Here is a 25,158-nt window from a genome sequence, read left to right on the forward strand (position 1 = left end):
TGAAGCAGAGGAACCAAGTGTAAACCATAGAGTGTCCCTTGCCTCTGTTCTGGTACCTGGCATAAGAATACGGTGGATTCAGTGCTGTATCCCTATACCCAGATCATATGATGATATGTATATGTGCTGAGTTTAGGAGGCTTTAGTAAGAGGGGAAAAGAAGGAAGTGTCTATAGCATAATCCATTCTCTTGGTAAATCTGTACCTACAGTGTGCATGGTGGGTTTTCTGTCCTTCTGTGGTATTTCATTCAGCTTAACCAACTTTTGATTTTGACAATGAGTTAGGTTTTCCCTCCCTTGGGTACTGATACAAGGGATTTTGCAGAATAGAAACATTAATTTCTGCAACTCCTTTCCACCTGATTTATTCTGACTGCACATTTTCCAGGGACAGAAACTATTTGTCACTTTGTCTCTGGATAGGCTCGCCAGGTTTGTGTCAGGTTTGGAGAGTAACTTCTGCATGTGATACATCACCATGAAAAAAAAGACATATAATTAAGTGCTTCCTTAAGAAACCTTATTCTATTGCAGTGTTTGTGCAAACTAGTTCCATTTTTGTTCCTGTATAGTTTAAAGTTTCTCTTCCAAATTAGAAAAAATCATACAGAAATATAACTCCTTTGGGTGTGCACCTGCAAACACACAAACACATATACGTGCTTTTGAATAGCTTGCTCCTTGCTTATGAGCACAAAAAAGATTTCTGTTCCTACTGGAAGAGAACACTACACATTATAAAGTACCTAAGAAGCAAAATAAATTGCCATCAGCAAAAGATCTGCTCCCAGTACTCATCCCAGTGACTCCAGGCACAGGGAGAAGTTTCTCTGAAACGCTTTGGGAAAGGGATAGTGAAGGATCACAGGCCAAATGGATGACAAAACAGTGACAGTAACAGAATGTGCTTCAAAGCTGAGGCCAAAGACACCTTTTGAGGCCCTCCCTAAGCCCTTCCCAGTGAAAATAATGCCATTTTCTATTGAAGTAATTAGGAAGTGGAAGGCAGGAGCTGCAGACCAGTAAGAAAAACATTCTGATCATGCTGATGGGAGCAGGGGAGATACTTCTCCAAAAGAAACAGCAAGCTGCAAATGGGAAATAGTTTCTCTCTCTTCAAAGGTTACCATTTGGACCCTGCAGGATGCCAGAGAAGTTGCGGGAGTCCCACTAAAAATTACATTTTTTTCTTGTCCATAAAAAAGGTCATGAGACCACTGTCAGGGCTTCCTTTCTCCACAGGCACAGAGACTTCATTTGTACAGGGGGAAGAAAGAAAGGGGCAAAGAGAGGGTGCAACTGGCAAAATACAATAAGCCGCTGAGTGCCGGAGGGCGCAGGGTCAGCTGTAAATTTGAAAGTTTATGGACTGGCTTCCTTGCCAATTTGTAATGGAGGAAAGGAGAAGGGGGATGAAGAAGAAAAGGGAGAAAAGATTTTGCAGATCAGTAAATCTCCATTTTTTTTGTTTAGTACATGGGTGGTGAAAATCGCAGAGGAAAGTCATTTGTCAATAAAAGAAGATGGTTAAGGATGCTGAGCAGGGGAAAGCTTAAGGATACAGTTACCTAGTGGTTTGAGGCCCACAGCTAAGTTAACAGGGCTTTAGACCACTACAAGAGGCAGCAGCAACGGGCAGTAACGGGTCAGGCAGATGAAAAGGCTATGAGAAGACAAGAATACAAAAAGAAGAAAACACTGTTGATACATGCACTGATGGGAAGACTTCATTGATTCACAAATTGAGGGACAAATCCAAAGAGAAATGCTACAACCCTTGCACCATCCAGTGGAGCAGCTGGCATCTAGTAATGCTGGGGATTCCACTGTAGCACTGAGGCTGCTATTGGTGAGCTGATGACACCCTCTACCCCAATAGTTATATAGTCCATACCAACATGGGTGTTCAGGGATAGCTATCTTTGCACCTGGAATACGAGATAATAAACTGAGAGATATTCCAAGATTTTTGTCCAGAACAGTGTTTTATCTTTAAGCCCTGCTTGGCCCACCTGGTGTCTGCAGGGTAATATGCTCCTCCAGTTGTCATAACCCACTTCAACTTTGCACAGAGAAAACAATATATAGCAGCTGAACCCCACTACCAGTATCATTAAGAGGGCAGGCAGATAATCCACTGCCATCCCTGTGCATTAAAATAACAAAGTTCAATCTGCCCAGGTCTACCACCTGGCTTTGTCCTCCAGTGCTTTCTAGACTCTTCACAGCCTCATAAACTTTGCTCTATGAGGCTACTTTAGTTCATGTTGGCAGAAGTCATGCCCTATATCCTCCCTGCTTTCTTCCTACTTCAAGGAAGTAGAATGAAACTTCTAAGGACATGACATCGTAGAAATGTATACCAATTTAATATTACTAAGAGAACCTAAATAGGAGTCTCACCTCCTAAATACAGCTCCAAAATCTTTTTCCAGTGTTTGGAAGAAAAAATCCCTATTGAAATAATACAAAACAGAACAAAACCCTAACAAAAATTCCCAGAGGATGGAGCATGTATCACAGTCATTGTTTAGACCCCAGTGAATCAGATGAGTTTGTACCACAATTATTTTTTCCAACCTCTCTTGGAAATCCCAAAAAAGGCTATTTCACAAATGCATAAACACACAATTCCCCACGTAATAGACACAATACCTGCTCTAGGTCTGCTGATGTTCTTTTATTTTCTCCTGTGGCATCTCGATATGGTAAAATGAAGAGTTCAGCAGATGTGGGTAGACCAGGGAGCACTGCGACCAGAATATGCTTGCTTGAAATACCTGTTGCCTGATACATAGACAAATAATGGTCAGATAAACATTGGGGATGGCACTGAATGCTGAGAGCTTCTTTGCTAAGGCATCACAGTACTCACACAAACGATGTAGGGTATATCTGGTACAACAGGGAAAATCTACTGCCGTTAAAATGTCAGGGATTCATGATTTCCTGATCTAAGCTATTTTACCATTCTCCAGTAAAATATGCAGGGTCCTAAGGCAACAGTGATAATCAGGCATGCTACAAGGAGCTCGTAATTAACAGTTGCATATGATATGATTTGCTTTGTCTAAATTTAGCTATTTTAAAGTTACCTGAGTATACCAAGTTAGTCCCCAAGGTTGTTCATTTAGTCAGCTGTAAGAAACCATATAATATTGGGCAAGAATATGTGGGCAGAGCTGCATTTTAGAGGTATGATTAGCCAAAACATCTTAAAAGCTTTGCGGAGACTCAGGGAGAGAGAAGATGATGAATCAAGTTTGAATCCCAAAAGCCAAACACATTCTTAATAGTTCACATCCTGGGTCAATTCCACAAGTTAATGAGGACCATTTTATTATTTTTTAAGTGTTAAAGATTTTATTAATCTGCAAATTTTTATTTTTTTTCTCTTGTTGGCTGAAAATCTTAAGTAAGCAGTTAAAACTCAAAGCTCTCTTCAACACAAATTAGCCAAAATTCAGAAAAAAGTACCCCACAGGCATCCCGACCAGGGTCAGGTCTGGTCGTGTGTTTCAGCTGCTGGTACCATGACATTACATGACCAGGCTGCAGAGTTATTCTACAGAAAGGAGCTAGTTTGGCCTTCAGGAAGTTTTGTAAGTTGAACGGAGGAGAAACAGTTTGCTCAGTCTTCCTCCATTGACTCTTTGTATTGTGGATTATCTGTCAAATTCATTTAAATCTCAAGATCCTCATTTAAATCTTGTTTCCAAGTGCTGCATTTAGTAGATCACTTTTAAAGGAAAATAAAAAGTGCTCTCAGATATAAGACAGACCACAGCAGCTGGATGCGACACAGAGGTTCCCCTGCAGCCAGGACTTGCAACCCTCTCAGATATTAACTGGACCTAAACCTCATGAATTCTTCTCCCTAGTGGTTCAAAACTAAAGTCTTGGAGCAGCTGCTCATTGAAGGAAACTATGGATGGAGGACAAGGAGGCAGCAAAGATGATTAAAAATCACCATTGCCTGAGCTGAGTCTGTGGCCATCCCATGTGTGTCTGCTGACAGTCCAGGGAATACCCTGTGAAGCTATGAAAAGGGAACCCTTCCCCTCCACACCACACCAAGGAAAAGCATGTAGTGTTGCTGTTGTTGGTTTGGGTTTTTTTTAATGTGGATGTAGAAGAACTATAACAACACGAAGGTCTCATACATTCTTTCCAAGTATTCTGTGAAGCCAGGGCTTGCATTATTTGTGCTTGCCTAACAGGCTGTTCTAAGATGTCAACAAAAAGACACAGTATCACCAGTTAAAAAAGTTTTCCTTTTCAGAGGCTGGGAATGATTTTTACTTTTTTTGGTGTCGAAGCTTTTTGGCTGATCTAATCAGTTCATGTGTGTATTCATCAAAAGTGAGAGACAAGACTCAGAAAGTCACTGATGTGAGCAAATAATAATGATCATAATACAAAATAGGATATTTTGTGATAATATGAAATCATCCTTACACACAGAGATTTTAGTAGAGAACTGTAATTTCTTATGCAGAATTTTTATCCATCTATGGTACTTTGTAATAAGAATGTAATACTTCAGTAAAAGTTCATAAAAATTCTATAACACAGCTATAATTTCCTATTGAATTATTTAGTTATTCAACTCATTTTTATACAGTTTACTTAATTGCTGTAGAAAGCTATTGGTTTTATCTTCAATTTTTACAGGAACTTCTCACAAAGTCTTGTTTAAGCTGAATCATTTAGCTATATAGAGGGATAATTAGCTATCAATTCTGTTGGTTTTTTTTACTCCAACAACAAAAAGGCTGTGTTTTCACTGTTCTACTTTTGAATGTAGCCTTGGTACTGTAGTTTTATAATATTTTCTTTTTATGGCTTGATTTTGTTTTATTGAGTTGTTTGATCTTGAGGTTCTTTCCAACCCTAACTATTCTATGATTCTATTCTATGATTCTGTGTTCTGAAAATTCATCCTGAAGATAAATAGATCCTTGAATACTTGATACAGACATAAATAAGTCAGAAGAAGAAGCTCCAGATTTTTTTTCTCCTTTCCTCCTCACCTTCTGTCTTTTGGGTAAACTGAAGAAAAAATCTCAGAAACAATCCAGATGGGTTTTTGTGCACCTGATGAATGCACGTCTTTCCAGTCTTTTTGCATAGATGATGCCATGAATGACCATATAAGCTTACCAATAATAGCTATAAGCCCTGTATCCCTTCCAAATTTGAGTATCTTTATTTTTACAAATCAGAAGCCCTGTTTCAAAGAGTTTCTTTCACCATCTTTTTTCCACTGAGCTGAGAAACCCCAGCTGTCTCTTCTGACTTTTTTTACCCTCTCAGTTTGAAATCCAATCTTCAGCCACATAATCCGCTGTCATTAAAAAGAACATATTGAAGGCTTATTCTGAGCAGCAGATTGTCATAGGATGGGATAATTTAACCTGTCTAAAATTTAGCATTCTGTCCTCAAACACTAGCTGAGTCTCCTTTTATAGTTGGTAGAAAAAGAGACGCCTTGAGAGAACAGCTGATCTAGTCGTAATGTAGGCAAAAAGCAGAAATTAGAATGATTGTAACACAGTTTATGCATATTGCTTACCTCCACCAGAGCTCTCTTGACTACTCTACTGATGTCTCTTCTCCACTCTGGGATATCTGGGTTGTAGTCATCCAGGTTTGGAGAGAATGATAACCGCAGGGACTGAAATTGCTCTGCAGATACAATGGCATGGTGGTGAGTAAAGACTGCAAAATGCCTTAGTGCCAAATGAATGGGCAAACCCTAGTGAAACCTGCTGCAGCTCATGTTTTACTCAAACAGTCTGCAGTGATGCACAGACTGTCAGAGAACCCAGCAGTGTGTCCCAGAGCTTCATTGAAAGATTTGGAGAATCTGAGAGATTCACTGCTTGAGTGTCATGACACCGAAAAAGGTGATCACTCTTTACTTCAATGAATGAATAACAATGGAAAGGGAACTGTATTGGGAGCGTAAAGTAAATGCTACATTCTCTTTGACTTCTGAAGCAGGCAAGCCCTATGAAAGTAAGCTGTGATTGTACTCTCATAGACATACCCCAGATATTTGAAATCTTAACTGGAAAGGGACAGGGATAAAGGTGGGAGAGGACTAGCCTTGGAAAACACACTTCTTAATCTTTGTTGTTGCTAAGAGAGATTCTGCATTGATCATTATGATCATGTCCTTAGTATAAAAAAGCTAAAACTGAGATTCCCTGTGGCTGGTTCTTCAGCTCCATCTACACTACATATTTGTGTGCCCTGAGTGCTTGTGAGGCATGAGTACAGTATCAAATCAGTACAGATTTCTGTACAGAACTACACACACAGCGCTGAATTATCTTTCAAGCTAAGCAGCGTTTGCATGAGTTAAGAGGCCTCTGCTGGCCAAGAAGGGGAAAAAACAGCTTGCAAAACAACCTAATATTTTGACAATTATATAAGGATGACCAAATAGTGATAGAGCAGATGCAAGGTCTGTGGGAAGGAGATCAATATTCTGCAGTCATCCCTGTCTAGACCAATGCCAGTCAGTGGCCTTCAGAGATGTTATGCTGAACTGATAACACTGGAACTGAGCTTACTGTCTCACTCAGAGCATACTGGAATAAAGACCTCATGTTCCTGCCATATAATCTGGCTCTCTAGCTCTTTGACTATGGAGAACCCCTTGTGAAATGAAGGGGGAAGAACTCACCATACACAGCGATAGTCTTTGTGTCCTGAAGAATTGTGTTCCCTGCTGAGACCTGAACGGTGATGGTATTCATCCCTTCCACAGAAAATGTGAATGCGATGCTCCCTTCCAAGGTGATCAGTGGCTGCAAACACATCAGAAAAAGAGAAATTAAGTTAATTTGACTGGAAATGAAAAGCAAAAATGAGTTTGGCTCTCTATCCTATTGGGATGGGTTGGGGAGTTAGTTCCAGCTTGGAAACTTAAGACATAGAAGGGTTCCCAAGATTTGGAAGCCAATTTTCTGGGGAGGATCCAGGAATCCAGATGAGGATGTCCTCCTGAAATTTAAACTGAGGTACCTGTAATTTCCAAAGACGATAAGTTTTAAGATCAGGTGCTCAGGTGCCACACTCCCAGAACTAGCTCTAAGTCATTTGTTTGTTCTGCCACAACTCAAGGAGGTTGTGACAGAACCAGGAGGCAAATTAAGATTTCTCATTTGTATAGGGGTTTCTCATTAGACATGGAGACGTCGCTTTTGGAAAGTGATGGTGCTTAGTGAGGACACAGATCCCCTCACTTTGCTTTGTTATGCAACCAATTTATCAATGAGTTGTGTCCTCTTGCAGCGGTCTCTGCTCTAACTTGTGTTTTTGCTTATTAATGAACTGGGTGAGAACTTCAAAGCACCCAGTATTAAGTTAAACTGTTGCCATTGTAGTCTGTAGTAAAACTCTCACTTCAACAAGAACAGAGTTAGACCAACTCTGATCACTTAGGAGCTTAGTAGATCAGAGGAAAGGTTAAAAGGTGACAATCACAGCCTGTAAGTACCTCTAGGGGAAGATGATTTCTGATAGTACAGAGAGTTCTTTAATCTACAAACAAAGACATAACAAGATCCAACAGTTTGAAAACCGAAGCTAGATAGATACATTCTGACTACAAACAGAGTTCATGTGTTCAAAGCTCAGGATAATTAGCTGTGGGGAAATAGCTGGGGAGCAGGTAAGAAAAAGAAGCAATGAATTCTACATCATCCAAGGGGAATTATTAACACAAAAAAAAAGAAGTCAGGTTCTGCCTTAATCACAAAGAGTCAAATTGAGCAGAAGGTACTGACGAAACCCTTGGACCTGCATTATACAGAAGATAACCATGTGTGGTTGAAAGTCCCTTCTGGCTCTACAAAATCCATGTGAATTTCTCCCCTCAGAAACTAGTCAGGGTCTCCAGGTATTTCAGCCACAAAGGTATAAAAAATAACAGTTACACTGCTGTCCTGGGTTCAGCAGTAGCAGTTGTTTTTCTCCTTCTTAGTAGCTGGTGGAACGTTGTGTTTTTGATTTTTGGCCTGGGAACAGTGCTGATAACGCTGATGTTTTCAGTTGCTGCTCAAATGTTTGGTCTGGTCAAGGACTTTCTGAGCCTCATGCTCTGCCAGGGAGGAGGGAAGGCCGGGAGGAAGCAGAGACAGGACCCCTGACCCAAACTGACCAAAGAGGTATTCCATACCACATCACATCATACCCAGGATGTAACGGAGAGTTACCCAAAAGGGAGGGATGGCAGGGTTGGACAAGGTATCGGTCGGTGCTCGGCTGGGGGGAGTGGGGCGAGTTATTGGTCGGCTGGTGTTGAGGTGTTGTAGTCTTTCCTCTTGTTATTTCCTTTATCATTATTATTATTGGTGGTAGCAGCAGTGATTTGTGTTATACCTTAGTTACTGGGCTGTTCTTATCTCAACCCATGGGAGTTGCATTCTTTTCGATTCTCCTCTCCGTCCCTCCAGGAGTAGGGGGAGGGCAAGAAGGGGGGGGAGTGAGAGAGCGACTGCGTGATTTATGGATGACTTTTGTTTAAACCACGACAACTACCTATGCAGAATTTCCTGCACTGCAAGCATAGATGCAGTGGAATGTGTTGCATACTGTTCTCATATCCAAGCAGAGCCCAGAGGCAGCGAGGTGTGTTTGGAACCATTTTATCCACCAGTAGCACATGATAATTAAATCTTCTTACACATGTGGTTTAACATACAGCGTGGGGGCTCAGGATTCGGCTCAGTATATTTCAGGGGAGGCATAGAGCTGATGGCAGTCTCTTCCCTTGTTAGTCACCAGAGAAATGAGGTTTAAACTCTAGGGCTATGTAAAGTAACTTCCAGATATAAAACCAGCATAAGTTTGAAAGGTCGGTTTCCTAAAAAAAAAAAAAAAAAAAAGAAACCCAAACAACAACAACAACAAATCCCTGAGATTTGCTGTTGTTGTTTTTGAAGAAGGGATGGTGGAGGAAAACATAGAAACTCTTCTGGATTTTGGTTCATGACATCCACTTTGATGAAAATGCAGGAAGAAAGCTATTGGCAATTTGCATGAAATGGCACTAAATCCTACAGCTAAATCACAGCAATGAACACAAAGCAGTTCTTGCATTCCAGCATTGATATATCAAAGAATCGTTAGTTTCTTGGTCTCTGGATTATAATTTTCTTGCATTACTATTTAGAAGCATTCCCAGATCCCTCTCTCCCTCCCTCCACAGTCAGAGAGCTCCTCCAGGATTATTCTGACCTCAGTCCACAGGGAATACAAACCTCCGTGTTGTTCCCAAACCACCAGACATAAGTAAGTGTTCCCACTTGGCTCGGCCACAGTACTGCTGTGGCGTTGACCTCCTTGTTCTTTGTGGTGACAAATGGTAGAGATAAGTGAACATGTTCCAAGGGGCCTGCAGAGACAGAAGAGGTAGGTGAGTCCCTCCTCCATCTGAAATAACCTGGGGGAGAATGGAACTGGGGGAAATCAACTGGTTTAGGGGAAAGACATTGTCCTGGTCACTGTGGGGCACGGCAGTTAAAGTTTCAGTTTGGTGCTATTTCTAGAGAGGAAAGCTTAAATCTGTTCCTCACAGAACAGGAGTTACCCATGTATTTGGACCTGAAAAAATTGGATGAATATCATATGCTAAAGAATTTTATATATGACTTAAACAATAGGGGCAGAGCCCTGTTATGCGAATATGGCCTTCACCAGCAAGACATAAGGATGTGCAAGACAAATCGCTTCAGGGATCATGAAGCATCTCTGCTGATGCAAACTGCCAAGATTTGGTGAACTTCAGCAGTGGTGTATCTGCTTATATCAGCTGAACTCTACCTGAAGGTAGCTATTCACTGAGTGCCTTAATTTTAATGTTACCTTGTACTCCCTCCTTTTCCTCAATGAACTCTTTTATTTCTTTAGTATAAACAGAACATAATTCATTCGACAAGCGACATTATGCCCAGGGTTACACATTTCCCATCTTCTGGAGACAGATGGGCCTTTGTTGTTACATCTTTTTCTATAGATTATTTTTTAAAATGTGTTCTGACTGTTCACTTAGAGAACAAAGCGATTGTCCTGAGTGACAGAGAAAGAAAAAGAAAGAAACCCCAGGGGATATGGGTTTCTTAAACAAATTAAGGCCACACCTACATGTCCTACATCTGCAAGCTCCCCTGTGATGATAAGCAAAAAATACAGCCTGGGAGGATTAACTGTCCATATGCAGTTGAGATGCACTACTAAAGGATTTTATATTTCAGGAGAGGATTTTTCAGGACATATCCCATGCACATATCACCACTTGGACCTTGCTTTTCAACCCAAAGGAACACTACCTATTTTGGAGAAAGCACCCTAAACCCCTACACAGCACACACAGGCATAGAGAGGTATGGAAACATTTTCCAAATTCAGACTGTATAAACAATGCCAGAATAAACAAGGGCCAGCGTTTCTGACACACTACTGAAATGCAGTTTACTCTGAGCTGTAGACACTGCCACAGCTTAACCTGAAGCAGCCCAATTAGGAGTTATGCACGATCAGACTAACTAAAGCCTGCTATAGAGCAGACCATGGCTCATTTTCTCTTTTATAATCAGCAGTCAACAATCTTCTTGAAAATTCACGAGGAGCCAGGATTTCACCCTTATGATTTTAGTGGCATTCCCCTGCTCAGATACGTTTCCACGATAAGGCTGTGCCTCTTTCAGCAAGACTCTAAGACCTGAAAAACAGCAGTTTGCCAGGATAGATATTTTGCAGCTCTAGTATCCTTTGGGATGTTTGCCAAACACCCAGTGTCAGAACAGTCCTCTAAAGGAATACATTTCCGAACACCTGATGCAGTGACAGCAGTGCCAATGGAGCCCATGTAAAGTCTGATACACTCGAACATAACTGCTCTGAACATGTCTTAAATGATACTTCACTGAAGAGTGTGCCCAGCATCTCCTTGGACCTTCATCATGTGTCAGCTAGGAAAGAACATGAAAGAATAGCCAAAGGAAGCCAAATCTGCCTGAGTATTACTGCGCACATAGCTGATGGGTCAAAGTGGCTGAAATGCCGACCTATTATCTGGCCAGCAGATGGGGATAGCTCACTCTGGATAGGCCCTTAGCTTGTTAGAAGACTGCTTTCTCCTACATCAGTTTGAAGAGAATTCATTTCTGAGCTTCATGCAGGGCTATGGAGATTACAAACCTTCTCCTGCCCCAGGAAAACACTGGGTACAAGTCCCGGACAACAGAAAGAGAGAAGCTTCTCAAGATGCTCACTTGGACAGGTGACATTATTCTGAAGCATTCAGGCAAATGAGTAACTAACTTTCCAGGGGAAAATTTTGGCCTGTCAGGACAGTTCAGAGACAGATGATTGGCTGGAGAAGCAGTTTATATAGAATTTACTTTTCATCCACCCCAAAATGCTCCTGCCTTCCAAAAACCTGCATTTCTGTATCCCTGGACCAAGTGCAGCGAAGGCACTGCTGATGTGAACTGGCCCTGCAGCTGCAGCAGGATGAGGAGGGCATGGGATGGAGGCTTTACTCTTATGTTTGAGATCACAAGCACTGTGGTTCAGTGCCTGCAGCTCTCCCCTCAGCAAGACTGCTGGCTACATAGAGAGAAGGGTGTCGGAAGGACCAGATCTCACTCCACACACTCATGTATTAACCCTGAAACAAGGTGTCACCCAGTTAGTATCCATTCACCTGCTCAGGCTGCACACTTCTTTTCTGTGGATCTTAGCAATACAGTGTGTCTATCGCAAGGACAGATATTTTTACAAAACTCTCCAAAGGCTAAGCTCATACACCCTAAGCAAAGGGCTGACTGGCAATAGAAGAATTTAAACAGGATTTAGAAACTTTGTGGATCTAGGTGTTAGGCTTTGGAGGGGTCTGGATTTACTGTACATCTCGGCCCTCAGCCAATCTATTGCTAGTCTGAGTGACAATATGCTTGGTCTGCAACCTGTTTTGAAGTCACTATTTCTTGTCATGTAGAGAAAGGTGAGACATAGCCCTTGGAGCTGTCACTTCTGCAGGGGCTCAGGCACATGTAATCTGGGCCTGGCTGCAATGATCATGCAGTATTTTAAGTCTTGTGCTGGCATTACCTATTCAAAACACGTTACCTATTCAATACACTATCAGCTGCTAAATCACACAAATGTGTCTGAATATTGTTTATTTCATCTACTGCTTAATCAAAATGGTTCTTAAGCTTCCAATGTCTCAAGAAAATGGATTAAACCAGCTATAAACGACAAAGCCACTACGAGTGAGAACGAAGGCTGGACATCTGCCAGCCAAAGGTCTTTCTGAAGGGAGGCATTCAGGGAGATCTTTGCTCCTGCTTCTCTAGTGCTCCCTCATAAACCTCCTATCTCCCACAGTTATACCTCCCACTGCTCCCATCTGTTGATATGACAGTGCACTGTTAAAGAGCTGCCCTCTTCCACTGAAGAGGCAGCTGCTTTCATGCCGTATCAATTAACTCCAAAACTAGAGTTAAAATATGTGGAATGTGCTAAATTATCAAGACAGTATGTGGAGTTAATCTGGCAGAAGGTAAGTGGCATTCCTGTTATAATAACTTCAAGTTTTGGTATTTCCCTTTTTTTTTTCAGTAAATCTGGTACAGAAGCGCACAGTTGAAACATAAATCACTGACACACACACACCCTCCACCCCTACCCCCACCCCCCACACACACACCACAGCCACACACACACTGTGTAAGGAAAATGATGCTCCAAACAAAATCCATTAAGGATGTTACAAAATTTCAGTAATAGGTTGACCCTTTTGCATTCATAACCATGTGCTGGAATTAATATGAAAGAACACATTGCTGTTTTCATGCAAGGACTTGAGATACATTTCGGTTGCAAATCAGAGCTGAAGTATAAAGAGGTTAAAAAGAACAGCAGAAGAGCAATGTGAAGATAATATTTTTTCTTGTAATACTCTTTAACATTATGATTTTGGTTCCTATGACAACAGAAAGACTGAAATGTACTGTTTTCCCTCCCAGAGGTGGTTGTATTTCATTAGTGGGCAAAATACATGTACAAACTAAAAGCCAAGGCTTTGAAAAGTGATTCAAGATCCTCAATGTCTTTGTTTTTCTAGAAGGGTAAACATGCTAACGAAGGTGTGTCTCAGAAAGGGCTGGACACTCTTTTGAGGTGTCCTAAATTAGAATACCCAAAATTAGAGGTGGAATATAGTTTAAAAAGCAAATGTCACTTTCGCTTGTGACTCCTCTCAGTCTGGAGTCCTCTGCTGGAGGACACTCATCAGACCCCACCACTCTGTTCCCAGCTGCAAAGCCCCAAATGTCATCTATAATGACAGCACCTAACAGTGAATATGAACATACATACATGTTACATGCAAGTAGAGGACAGCATTGTCAGAACCCAGGCTGTTTTCCACCATCGCAGTCACTCGGAATATGCCCACATTCTGGTAGATGTGCTTGATCCCATCTTCTGTCGAGCTGAGATTCGCATATGATACAGCGATGCCATCTCCAAAATCCACCTGAATGAGGGATCTCTGGAGGTCTCCCTGTGGTGATAGAGAAAGGGTCAGAATCAACTCTGCTTTTCTTTTGAGAGACTGGACCAGTGGGGTGACCTAGACCAACCAGTGGATAGTCACAAGGTCTGCTGTTACCAGAAGAAAGGTGGCCATTTCATCAACTTGCTCAGTATTCGGTGAAGTGACCCATTCTTGAGACTGACTCAGTTGCACTGTGAAGGTGTCCTCCAAGGTGTAGCCCTGGCTTTCCCAATCATCAGGGGCACTAGGGGATCTTCTGGAAAGTACGCTGTCTCCTTCCCCTGGGCTTTCTTACAGTGAGGAGCAGAGTTGTAGAGAGGAATGGTGATCATGTCAGTAAGCACTCAGGACATGGGTAGCTATTGAGATTGTCTCGGGAGCCTTTTGAACAACCTACAATGTGAGCTTTTGTATTTAAAACCATAAAAAGCAGAAAGCTAAAACTAAGAAGTCTTCAGGGAAAGGTCAACTATATCAAAAGGGGTGGGGTGTCAAAAGAACTGCTTCAGCTTCACATGATAATGACAGCTTACAGCAGTTCATGACTTGCTCAGTGGCCTGATTTAAAATGAGCTGGATCTGTATTTATTTCAGGACATCTACCAACACTGCTGACACTAAGTGGGACCCTTTGTGCCTGCCTCAGAAGGGAAAGGCTAATAAACTGACAGATCTGATTAAACTTTTCTCCTCCTGCCGAGAGATAATCCCAGCAGAGTAGCTTTGTGGTGTAACTCAGAATGCCATTTTGTGACATTATTCTCCTAGGCTGCTAATCTAGCATGTTTCAGAACTGATACCATAAATTACAATATATACAGAAAAATCACAGCTAGGAAACAAACAGAACAATCCTGAAATAGGCTTCTATCTTCCAGTCCCGAAACTGAATTCCAGCCGGGTACATGCAGCTTCATCAAACTGTACATCGGTCACCCAGCCCAAAAGGCTTTTAAAAGCCCAAAGAGGGAAGCAATGTAATTTCTTTATTCTGCTTCACAAATAAAAAGTATTTTATATGGTTTTTTTTTGGTTTTAAGCCTGTTTAAAAGACTAACAAGTGAGTCATGCTTGCTTACTAAAGTCCATATAAGCTATGTCACACACACATGAAACACTTTTTAACATCTTCTTGTATCACAAGGCAGTGACATGCTCCTGATAAGGGCAGTTTCTGACAGCTGAATACTTACACAGCCGACACGGAACTGTATACAAATGTGGCTGATATAGACCCTCTCACTTTTAGGTAAGATGCTGTACCTTGTCTTAACTTTAAGCATTTTTACTCCTTGTGAATGTTGCCCTCAGTGGCTCTGCATGATGCTATGTTCACACTTGCTGGCTGTTGCTATGGAGCAGTTCACTCCACAGCCTGGCTCGCTGAAGTAACTGCCACTGTCTGGAAGAATGCTGGTAAATCAATAGCTGAGGGCAGTTCATAATACTGGCTGAAAGGAGATTGAATTGATTTGATTGGCTTGATTTGTTTTGGGTTTTTTTTTTAATTTTGTTTGATTTTTGGCTTTGTTTTGTTTTTCCCTTGAGAGGGAAGCAGTCCTCTGTATGCCCAATTGCAGTGAAAACTACCCAAGCAAATGGTTGGCATTAGGCAGGTTTCCACATCAGAAAGGGGAATTTTGTGTGTGTATGTGACTATGGGAGGGAATTGTAACATAAGCTTTATATTCCTCATGTTCTCTCGGTCTTTTTATAACTTGGTGTGAAGGCAGAAATAGTCCTTGCCTGAATGGAAAGCAGGAAGACCAGAGCTATACCTGGGGATGGCAAGAGAGAGAAATTTTCCCAGATCCTCTCTTTTTATAGGCTGAAGCTGTAGTGGTTAGACTGCATGCTAACTCAGCTCCAGACTGCCCTTGGGCAGTTCTCAACTAAGCTTTTCTTAGTAATTAACGTGGTAATATCTGGAGTTCTCAATGACATATTGTCAAACCTAAGAAAGGTGCTTGAGCAATGCAAAATACTAAGGCCTCCATTCAGCAAGGCTCTCCTCAAGTTCTCCATTGGATGCTTTACTGGAAGTTTAACCACCTGCTTATGTTCTTTGTGACACAAATCGCTGAGCCAAGGGCTCCTACCTGTGTTGCACAGAGGATCAATTAAAGGGAGCGGGCAAGTCCTCATGAAGAGCCGTGGGGAACAGAGGAGACAGTCTTCAGTACAGTTGTGCCCTTCACTGAATTGAGTTATTTGAAAGAAAATATGCAGCTTCAAATGTGATGCAGTGGTTTGGGCACTCCTGTCTGTTTGACCAAGACAAGAGAAAGCATCAAATGGGATATGCCTCCACAGAAGGAAGCGAACACACATGAGCTCCTCAGCTCTAAACCTCTTTTAGAGCGGGAATATAGTCTTTCAAGCATGGTGCTGGACTCAGACCAAAGACAGAGACCTCTGAAGTACCCTTAGATGCTCTCCCAATTCTTCTAGGTGCATCACCACTAGGGTTTTAGACATCTTTTCCTACTGAAAAAGAGATGATATCTTCAAAGAGTAAAGCCATTCTGCTGTTCACATGGTTAAAACTGCACCACCACAGGGACCCTCCTGGCTTTGTCCTTTCAGAGGATATTTAAGGTCATGCAGTTGAAGTCTGTTTCAGGTCAAAGTATATCCCTCTGCACACTTGAGGTAGCAGAGGAAGATGAAAAGACTGACAGTATTTTAGAACACCCCTGAATCTGCAAGTGTCAAACTCTGTGCTCTAATGAATGTTTTTTTGTTTTTCTTGTCTTCATTTTGTCCATAGCCATGAAACCCCCAATGTCCACAGGTATCACCAGGGAAGGGACCCATTTCTAAGGCACACAAGATTTAGATTTCAATTTTTCTTTCAAATTCCCTAGGGAGAAAAGATACTGACAGAGACATCTGAAAATCTAATTAGAGAAGAGCTTCAGCTGCTGTTCCCCCTGTCTTTTTCACTTGTCTTGGCCTTTCCTGGTTTGTGTTAAAACCCTGTGACCTGGAAATACATTTTCCATTCAGAAAGATCCAGGCTATACCACTTAACTGAAAATACCATATTTTGAAAAGCTGACATTTTAAATTCTAGCTTAGGAAGTGGGAGAAAAAAATGTCAGGAAAACAAAGAGACTGTGTTTTGATGTGTTTTAATGTTTCATCTGTGCCAGCTAAGAGCACAGGCAGAATAAGAAAGGAAGAGAAAGCAGGTGAGCCAAAATAAAAACCTTTCCCATACATCCCACATCTGATCAACATCAGCTTCAGTGCCTCTGTCTCAGCCAACTCTTCAGAGCCACTTCCAAGGGGCTGTTTTACCAAGTGAGGTGATCAGATATTGGAACAGGCTGCCCAGGAAAGTGGTAGAATCACCATTCCTAGAAGTGATCAAAGCCTGTATAGACGAGGCCCTCAGTGACATGGTTTAGTGGTGGTCTTGGCAGTCCTGGGGTAATGGTTAGACTTGATGATCTTAAAGGTCTTTTCAAACCTAGTTGATTCTGTGATTCTATGATTGATTCTATGAAGAGAAGTTCTATTTTGCGACAATTTGATGCATATACATACACCTTGCAAAACCCTCTCCTGTTGCTTTTTCCAGCTTCTCATCATCATTTTGACAAGACCAATACTACATGATAAAGTTTTTCTGAAGCTTTTGGCTCGATTAGGGCAGACACAAAGTTTCCTGCATTACTTCTGCAGCCACATTGAAACACATCGGTGCAATCAGCATGGTGCTTTGTTTGGCCAGCCTCTGTGGCCTTTGTTGTAAGAGGTCTTTAATGCCAGTGCTCTTAGGCATCAAGGGAGAAATATGCCAAGCTGGCTGCTTGTGGTGATATCTCTGCATTCAGCTCCTGTATCTTAATCACACTTCGCTAGTTAACAACCAATTACAACTGCTGAAAAATTGAAACAACTTCTGTTGGATGTTTTATACTTTGTACTAGATATATGCAATATTCACAAGCTTGGATATAACCTGAAATACACTGCCATCTTGATAAAAGCTTTAGTTCAGCCAGACTTAAGCATATGCTGAACTTCAAGCATGAGTAGTCTTCTCAGCCTGAAAAGAAACCCTGGGAATCAAAAACAAGTTTCCTAAGCCCCCATATTATGTCCTTTACCTATACATTTGTTACTAAATGTAAATCAGGAATTTACTGTTTTCTAAGGTATTTTCTCACTAAATAGCCAGGGGTTTCCAAGCACAGAAGATTCGCCCCCTCTTTTCCTACCCCAATGCACATTTTTCTGTATCTTGCCAAAATAATAAGTCTGGAGTGTACACAGGGCCTGGATGCTCAAAAAACCTCTGTGACGCTTCCTGCCTCAGGGTACATCAAGAAACAGCCTGTAGAGTTTGCAACAATACTTTTACATTTTGATTACTTTTATGCAGCTCTCAGTATTTTGGTGTATGAGAACCACCTAGATGGATTTTCTCTCGTTCTCTCTGAATCTTGCCCGGAGGGCAGTAATAATTAATTTTCCTTATTGACTTCCAATACTTGTACTTATTTAAACACTGAAACACAGTTCAAGGTTTTAAATTTTGGTTCCCGTGTTTCAGATTTCATTTTTAAGTCTTCAGTTATGCACTGACTTGTGCGTCTTCCTTACACATGTTGATAATAGATTTAATTATCCTTTGCAAGAGATAGATGCTGCTGCTGTTGGATTGTCTTAACAGATTAATGTTTTGTGCTTTCTTTCGATTAAGCCTTTTTGGCATGTTCCTGTCACCACCAGGAAACATCCATCAAAGATATTTGTGTTTCAATGGAACATCTACACATGGGTTAACTTTAGCCTATGTCTGTTTAAAGCATATGGTTAATTTTAAACAGATATTCAAGTCCAACTTGATCAAGTACTGAAGAACATGCCTTCCTGTGTAAATTCCTGCTTTCAGAGAGATGTTTTTAACATTTTAAAATCAGAAACTGAAATGTGCCTTTTATCAGAGCAAATAGCTTGATGCTTTTTATATGTGCTTCTTTTTCTACACCAAACCAGTTAATTTTCCTAATCAAAGCATTCATTCTGACTGCCAATTATGCTAACTCAACTCAGCTACGAGCTTTTTCTACTGGACTAAATCTTGTGCTCCACAGGAATCAGTAAGTACAGCCTCTCAGGATTATGCAGAATAATTCAAGTTGTGTGACTGGAAGCACATTAGTAGACTGCAGTACTGTGTGTCATCATGAAGGTGAGGTCAATGTTCACACATTTTCATGGAACTTCAGCGATGAATTTAAAAATGCATGAAAGTATCCGATTTCTCCCAACCAGCTTGTCATCATCAGTAATGCAGCAAATACGATTGTAATTGAGAAATCAGTGGTAGGGGAGAGGAGATGTGCTGGTCTTTCATCTATGTGTTATTAACAGTGATGTGAAGTATTAGTGAGATAAACAGCCATGATTCAGCATGGGCACTGAAGGTTAGGATGATGGTTTCCTATTTCTGTAATCATTACAAGTTAACTTGTGATATCAAGAGAGGGAACACAGTAGGATGCCATGAAAAAGTACAGACTATACTTTTAAGTACTACTAGCTTTGCATCTTTAATTTGAATACATCAACAATCAAAACAATCCTAATGCTAAGCTCATCTCCAGAGACTTCAGCTGAGTTGAATGCTGAATTGCACCAAATGACAGTGCTGAGGTGGGAAATGCTAATGGCATTGTCCCCCGGCAAGATACCTGGGCTCGTTAAATGCACCTGAGACACAATGTACCTTAGTGGTTTTAAGTGAGAGAGAGTTCTCTGGCCTTACATGCATTCAACACATAAATGAAAGGCATGGAGGGCACGAGGGAGAAAACAAAGCTCTATTTTCAAATGAGGGAATATCAAAGGGGGGAATGAAAAAACAAAAGTTTATGCTTCTTACTCAAGGTCGTGCAGAAGGAGCTCAGAGTGCAGCTCAGGAATGAGTTTAGATTGCCTGAATTCTAGCCCATAGCTTGAACTGTAGGAACAAATGAGCTTTCCTCACACATTAGTCTAATCCAAACATCATACAGCAGCAGCAGCAAGTAGTCAAAAGCAAGACAAAGCCTACTCCTAGTCAAGTGACTTTGTCAAGTGACAACTGAGGCAGACCTGGAATGTCAAAGACTCTTGGTTGTCATTTTATCAAAATTAAAAAAAAAAAATAAAATAGAGGAGGCAGTTTCTCTGTGACTTATCTGTAATGAAAGAGCCAAATCCCTGAACCTTTCTACTCTGAATGTCTTTACTGTCCATCTCCTCAGCAAAGATGTATGAGCAATCAGATGAAACAAGTTTGAAAGCCATTGTGCTGAATAGTGTTGTTCTGGAGGCTGCAGCTTTCAGTGTCTCTTCTGAAAGCACAAGCGTCTGATGTTCTAACAAATAACTCAAACACACAAATAACAATTGGGTTTGTGACAGGCAAGAGACCTATATGACCATGTGATGAGGAAAACACACAGAAACAATACACTTAATAAAATTCCTCTATTTTCTACAACAGAGCAGAGAAATATGTCAAGGACATTGGGCTGAAGAACTTCAGTAGGAAAAATGGCTTTGTGATTTTTTGTTTGGGAGATCTTTTGTTGCTGTGCAAAAATAAAGTTAGGATTCACATTGCTTAGGCTGAGAACAGCTCTATTGTTGAACTCTGCAGTGTTAGAGGTACTAGCCTTGAATCTGGGCATACATCCCACACCAGGGCAAAAGATTAACATTTAAACTGGCAGAATTTTGGGGAGATAGGAAAATTTGTTTTTAAGCATAACTAGTTTTCTCATGTGCTGCCATTTAGTGATAAAGATGCTGTTACTATTCTGCTTAGCTCAATAGAAATTTAAGAGCAAAATTACCCGTTTAAGTATGGTGCTCTCCTTATTAAACACTTTTGCAATGCTTTGTAAAATGGGACATATGCTAATTATAAAAGGAAGTACTGATGCTTTCTGGCTGTTGTCACACAATAAAAATATCATTATGATTATACCCAGATTAATAGGAGAACTAACCAGGAGAAACCTTTCCAGTAATGAGACCAAAGTTATTAAGTGTGAGGTGACATTGCAAACAGTTTTAGAAATCCTAAAAGGTGACAAAATAGACCACTTTGGAAAGCATACTTACACTCAGATCATTTAAATATGAACTGTTGGTTGGTTTTCCTAATGATATTTATGTGCTACCAAATATAAATGCTTTACAGGAAAATTTTATTGTGAGTCAGGTTTAGAGAAACTGGGCCAGAAACTTAGGAATCAGCAATGCTCTACGCACTGATGGTTTTGGTTCCTTCGCTTGCACATATTCAGTAATTATTTTCCTTTTTTGCCTTCCTCAATAGCAGAACACTTCTGAATGCCTTGTCTTTGTTTCTCTTTAGACGTCTTTTATTGATATTGATATTGTGTTATTGTCAGAATGACACAGGCCCAGCCTTCAGGCACAAGCAAGATCTACAACAAAACCCTGCACCATGGTTCCTGCCCTGGATTCCCACACCAAAGTGAACACATCAGGTCTTTACTACTGCTATTTGCCTCCTCATACTCTCTTAGTAATCCATTCCACTACAGAGATGCAGTGACTTTTCAGGACCTCCAGTGAGCCTGCCTCTGCGGTTCACTCTTTTCAGACCCAGGTAGGTCCTTAGATGGATCAGAAAGCCCTAGAAAGATAATAGGAGTACAAATATCAAATGAACTCTTGTACCTGGGCTCAAAAGGGAGATGGGAGGCTGCAGCTCTGCAGATCTGAAGGCTTCAAACAAACTGTCTCAGAGGGATGCAAGAGATGTTAAGATGCAAAGGAACTATGAGACAAGCAAAGGCCACTGTTTTTTTTTTTACATCCTGAAAGATATTAACTATGACACAAGCTAAAGGAAGACTCCTCATCAGGTGTAGCACTTAAAATATTGACCTTCACTCCAGAGGAAAAGGGTTGAATAGAAACATAGAATAGTTAGGGTTGGAAAGGACCTTAGGATCATCTAGTTACAACCCCCTGCCATGGGCAGGGACACCTCACACTAAACCATCTTACCCGAGGCTTCATCCAACCTGGCCTTGAACACTGCAAGGGATGGAGCACTCACAACCTCCCTGGGCAACCCATTCCAGTGCCTCACCACCCTTACAGAAAAGGATTTCTTCCTTACATCTAATCTAAACTTCCTCTGTTTAAGTTTGAACCCGTTACCCTTTGTCCTATCACTACAGTTCCTAATGAAGAGTCCATCCCCAGCATCCCTATAGCCCCCTTCAGATACTGGAAGGCTGCTATGAGGTCTCCATGCAGCCTTCTCCAGGCTGAACAGCCCCAACTTTCTCAGCCTATCTTCATACAGGAGGTGCTCCAGTCCCCTGATCATCCTTGTGGTGTCCTCTGGACTTGTTCCAACAGTTCCATGTCCTTTTTATGATGAGGACACCAGAACTGCACACAATACTCCAGGTGAGGTCTTACAAGAGCAGAGTAGAGGGGCAGGATCACCTCCTTCGACCTGCTGGTCACGCTCCTTTTGATGCAGCCCAGGATACGGTTGGCTTTCTGGGCTGCGAGCACACACTGCAGCCGGCTCATGTTCATTTTCTCATCGACCAGCACCCCCAACTCCTTCTCTGCAGGGCTGCTCTGAATCTCTTCTCTGCCCAACCTGTAGCTGTGCCTGGGATTGCTCCGACCCAGGTGTAGGACCTTGCACTTGTCATGGTTGAACTTCATAAGGTTGGCATCAACCCACCTTACAAGTGTGTCAAGGTCCCTCTGGATGGCATCCCTTCCCTCCAGTGTATCGACTGAACCACACATCTTGGTGTCATCGGCAAACTTGCTGAGGGCTCACTAAATCCCAGTGTCCATGTCAGCGACGAAGATGTTAAACAAGACCGGTCCAAACACCGATCCCTGAGGGACACCACTCGTTACCGGTCTCCAGCCTGACATCGAGCCATTGACCACAATTCTGTGTGCGGCCAGCCAGCCAGTTCTTTATCCACCGAGTGGTCCACCTATCAAATGCTGTCTCTTCAATTTAGAGACAAGGATGTCGTGTGGGACAGTGTTAAACTTTGCACAAGCCCAGGTAGATGACATCAACTGCTTTACCCTTGTCCATCAATTCTGTAGCCCCATCATAGAAGGCCACCAAATTGGTCAGGCAGGATTTCCCCTTAGTGAAGCCATGCTGGCTGTCACCAAGCACCTTGTTGTTTTCCATGTGCCTTAGCATGCCTTCCAGGAGAATGTGCTCCAAGATTTTACCAGGCACAGAGGTGAGACTGACTGGTCTGTAATTCCCCGGGTCTTCCATTTTCCCCTTCTTGAAAATGGGGGTTATATTTCCCTTTTTCCAGTCGTCAGGAACTTCACCTGACTGCCACGATTTTTCAAATATGACAGACAGTGGCTTAGCAACTTCATTTGCCAGCTCCTTCAGGACCTGCAGATGGATTTCGTCAAATCCCATGGACTTGTGCATGTTCAGATTTTTAAGACGGTCATGAACCAGATCCTCTCCTACAGTGGACCCAGGGTCTTCATTCTCACAGTCCCTGCATACTTTGAATAGGATATACTTTCTTCACATGCCATTGGGGAAAACCATGCATGCATACACACACAGACATATCCAGCCTATTTTAACTTTGCCTGATGCCTTCTTTTCAGCAAAAATGGAATGTCAGAGATTTTGTGGATACTGAACATCCTGGATTGTATACTTGTGCAGGGCAGAACTAAATGGAAAATTGCAAGCTGTTTTGTGATACCACAGCCATGTTTGCAAGGGGAAAAAAAAGTTCCCTTGGAGAAGTGGGGTAGGACTAAATCTCCATAGATTCCTTCTAACCTCAATTATTCTGTGATTCTGTGAAATCAGTATCTATTGTATAAAAGGGTGGTTGTTCTTTTGCTGTTTTTTTTTTTAATATTTCTAGCGAGTAGTGTGATTTTTGCTATTCAAACAGTTAATAAAAACATGTATGTACAATTATACTGCTATAAACACAGTTTATTCTCCTATAGCTTACAAATAGCCAGGCAAATCTTCATCTTTGTTGAATGTTTCTCTTGCTGCAACATCAGCCCAAAATCAGCTCAAAATGCTCCAACCCAGGTGCAGGACCTTGCACTTGTCGTGGTTAAACTTCATAAGGTTGGCATCAGCCCACCTCACAAGCGTGTCAAGGTCCCTCTGGGTGGCATTGCTTCCCTCCAGCATATAAACTGAACTGAATCATTGCAAGATTGGGTCGAATTCACCGAAAAGCTTTGTTGGTTGCTCTTTATATTGACAAATCTAGGAGCAGATCAAGCTTCATCTAGCAGGGAGAGTAATCAGAAAGGATGGAGGTGGATCAATACTGTTTCAGCCCTCACAGCAATTCCTAACCTCTTCCTTATCAGATATAGTAAAAAAAAGCTCCCCTTTAGATCTCTTCATAAGCTCACTCGCTCATCAAAACATACTTTACATTCTTGATACACAGCATGAGAAAGACATCATCTCCTAATTGAGAAGGTGTTGCTTCCAGACTCTGGTGACTACTGAAGCAGGGCATCAAAAAAGATTGGAATCAACAGATAAGACAGAACAACTCACAGCAGATCCCTGTATGACAGAGTGGTCACAGTATACCTACAGGATGTGTGAGCTGAAACACTCACAGAAGGAAGAGCAAGACATTTGTCCTGAGCTTCTCATACTGTGGGTGATGGTCTCTCCCTCTGACTACTGGCATTATTCCTTGATAGCTTTGTGTATGACTTCTCATATTACCTATCTCTTTCTCTCAATCTGTTTTAAAACCTTGCTAAGACTAGAAAGGCATTGCAATGAAAACTTCATTGACTTTTTAATTCTTTTTTTTTAAACCTAAAGACTTTGAATCTTGATTTGGACTTTTTAATCTTCATCTTCAAAAACACAGAAATCAATAATTTATCCAGATGAATTTATATATTTATACTGTTATGACTGCATCTATAGCAGTAATGTTGCATGACTGTCAACACTGATATAAAGTGATCACATTTTGGAGAAAATGGACATTCACGTCAAACAACTGCTTCAGGTTAGATATGATTTATTATATGCTATTCCCTTTAAAAATAGGGACACCTGTTTGCTGGGAAAAGCGTCAATAATGGAGATGTAAAAACCCCAACACACCCCTACAAAACTCAGCTCCAGAGGTCATCCTCATTTCTCTTTCCTCACTAGAGATGACATTTACTATGGAGAGGGTCAGAAGTAATTTCCATGAATGCTCTAAGCTGCAAAGAGATGATGTGTAAAAGCATAGTTGTTTTAGGATTTATTAACCAGCTACACAGGAAAAAGGGTAGAAGCTTAAAGAGATTAAATTGCATTAGGGAAAAAGAGAAAACAGTTACTTTGTGAATGTTATTATTTAGGCACCTACAATTGAACATGGATGAAGAGGTGCTGAGAAGAAAAAACAGCCAAAAAGGTTTTAAACATCTTCTCCTAAGGATTCAAAAACAGAACACAGGAGAACAATGACACAGCAAGTTAAGTTACAGATGTACCAAAAACACAAGCTCTGA

At 41.4% G+C, this 25,158-nt stretch overlaps 1 protein-coding gene across 1 annotated transcript in view; it reads right to left on the bottom strand.

The window, feature by feature from the left end:
* LOC136011298 (VPS10 domain-containing receptor SorCS1-like) overlaps positions 1-25,158 on the bottom strand; it is a 295,003-nt gene that overhangs the window by 13,782 nt on the left and 256,063 nt on the right. Inside the window, exons 19-23 of the mRNA XM_065672946.1 lie at positions 13,404-13,590; positions 9,278-9,411; positions 6,697-6,820; positions 5,578-5,690; positions 2,658-2,789 (exon numbers count right to left, since the gene is read on the bottom strand). Of these exons, the coding sequence (XP_065529018.1) occupies positions 2,658-2,789; positions 5,578-5,690; positions 6,697-6,820; positions 9,278-9,411; positions 13,404-13,590 (690 nt within the window). The remainder of the gene's footprint in view (positions 1-2,657; positions 2,790-5,577; positions 5,691-6,696; positions 6,821-9,277; positions 9,412-13,403; positions 13,591-25,158) is intronic.

This window comes from Lathamus discolor, chromosome 3, assembly GCF_037157495.1.
Source record: "Lathamus discolor isolate bLatDis1 chromosome 3, bLatDis1.hap1, whole genome shotgun sequence".
In the NCBI taxonomy this organism is placed as follows: Eukaryota; Metazoa; Chordata; class Aves; order Psittaciformes; family Psittacidae; genus Lathamus; species Lathamus discolor.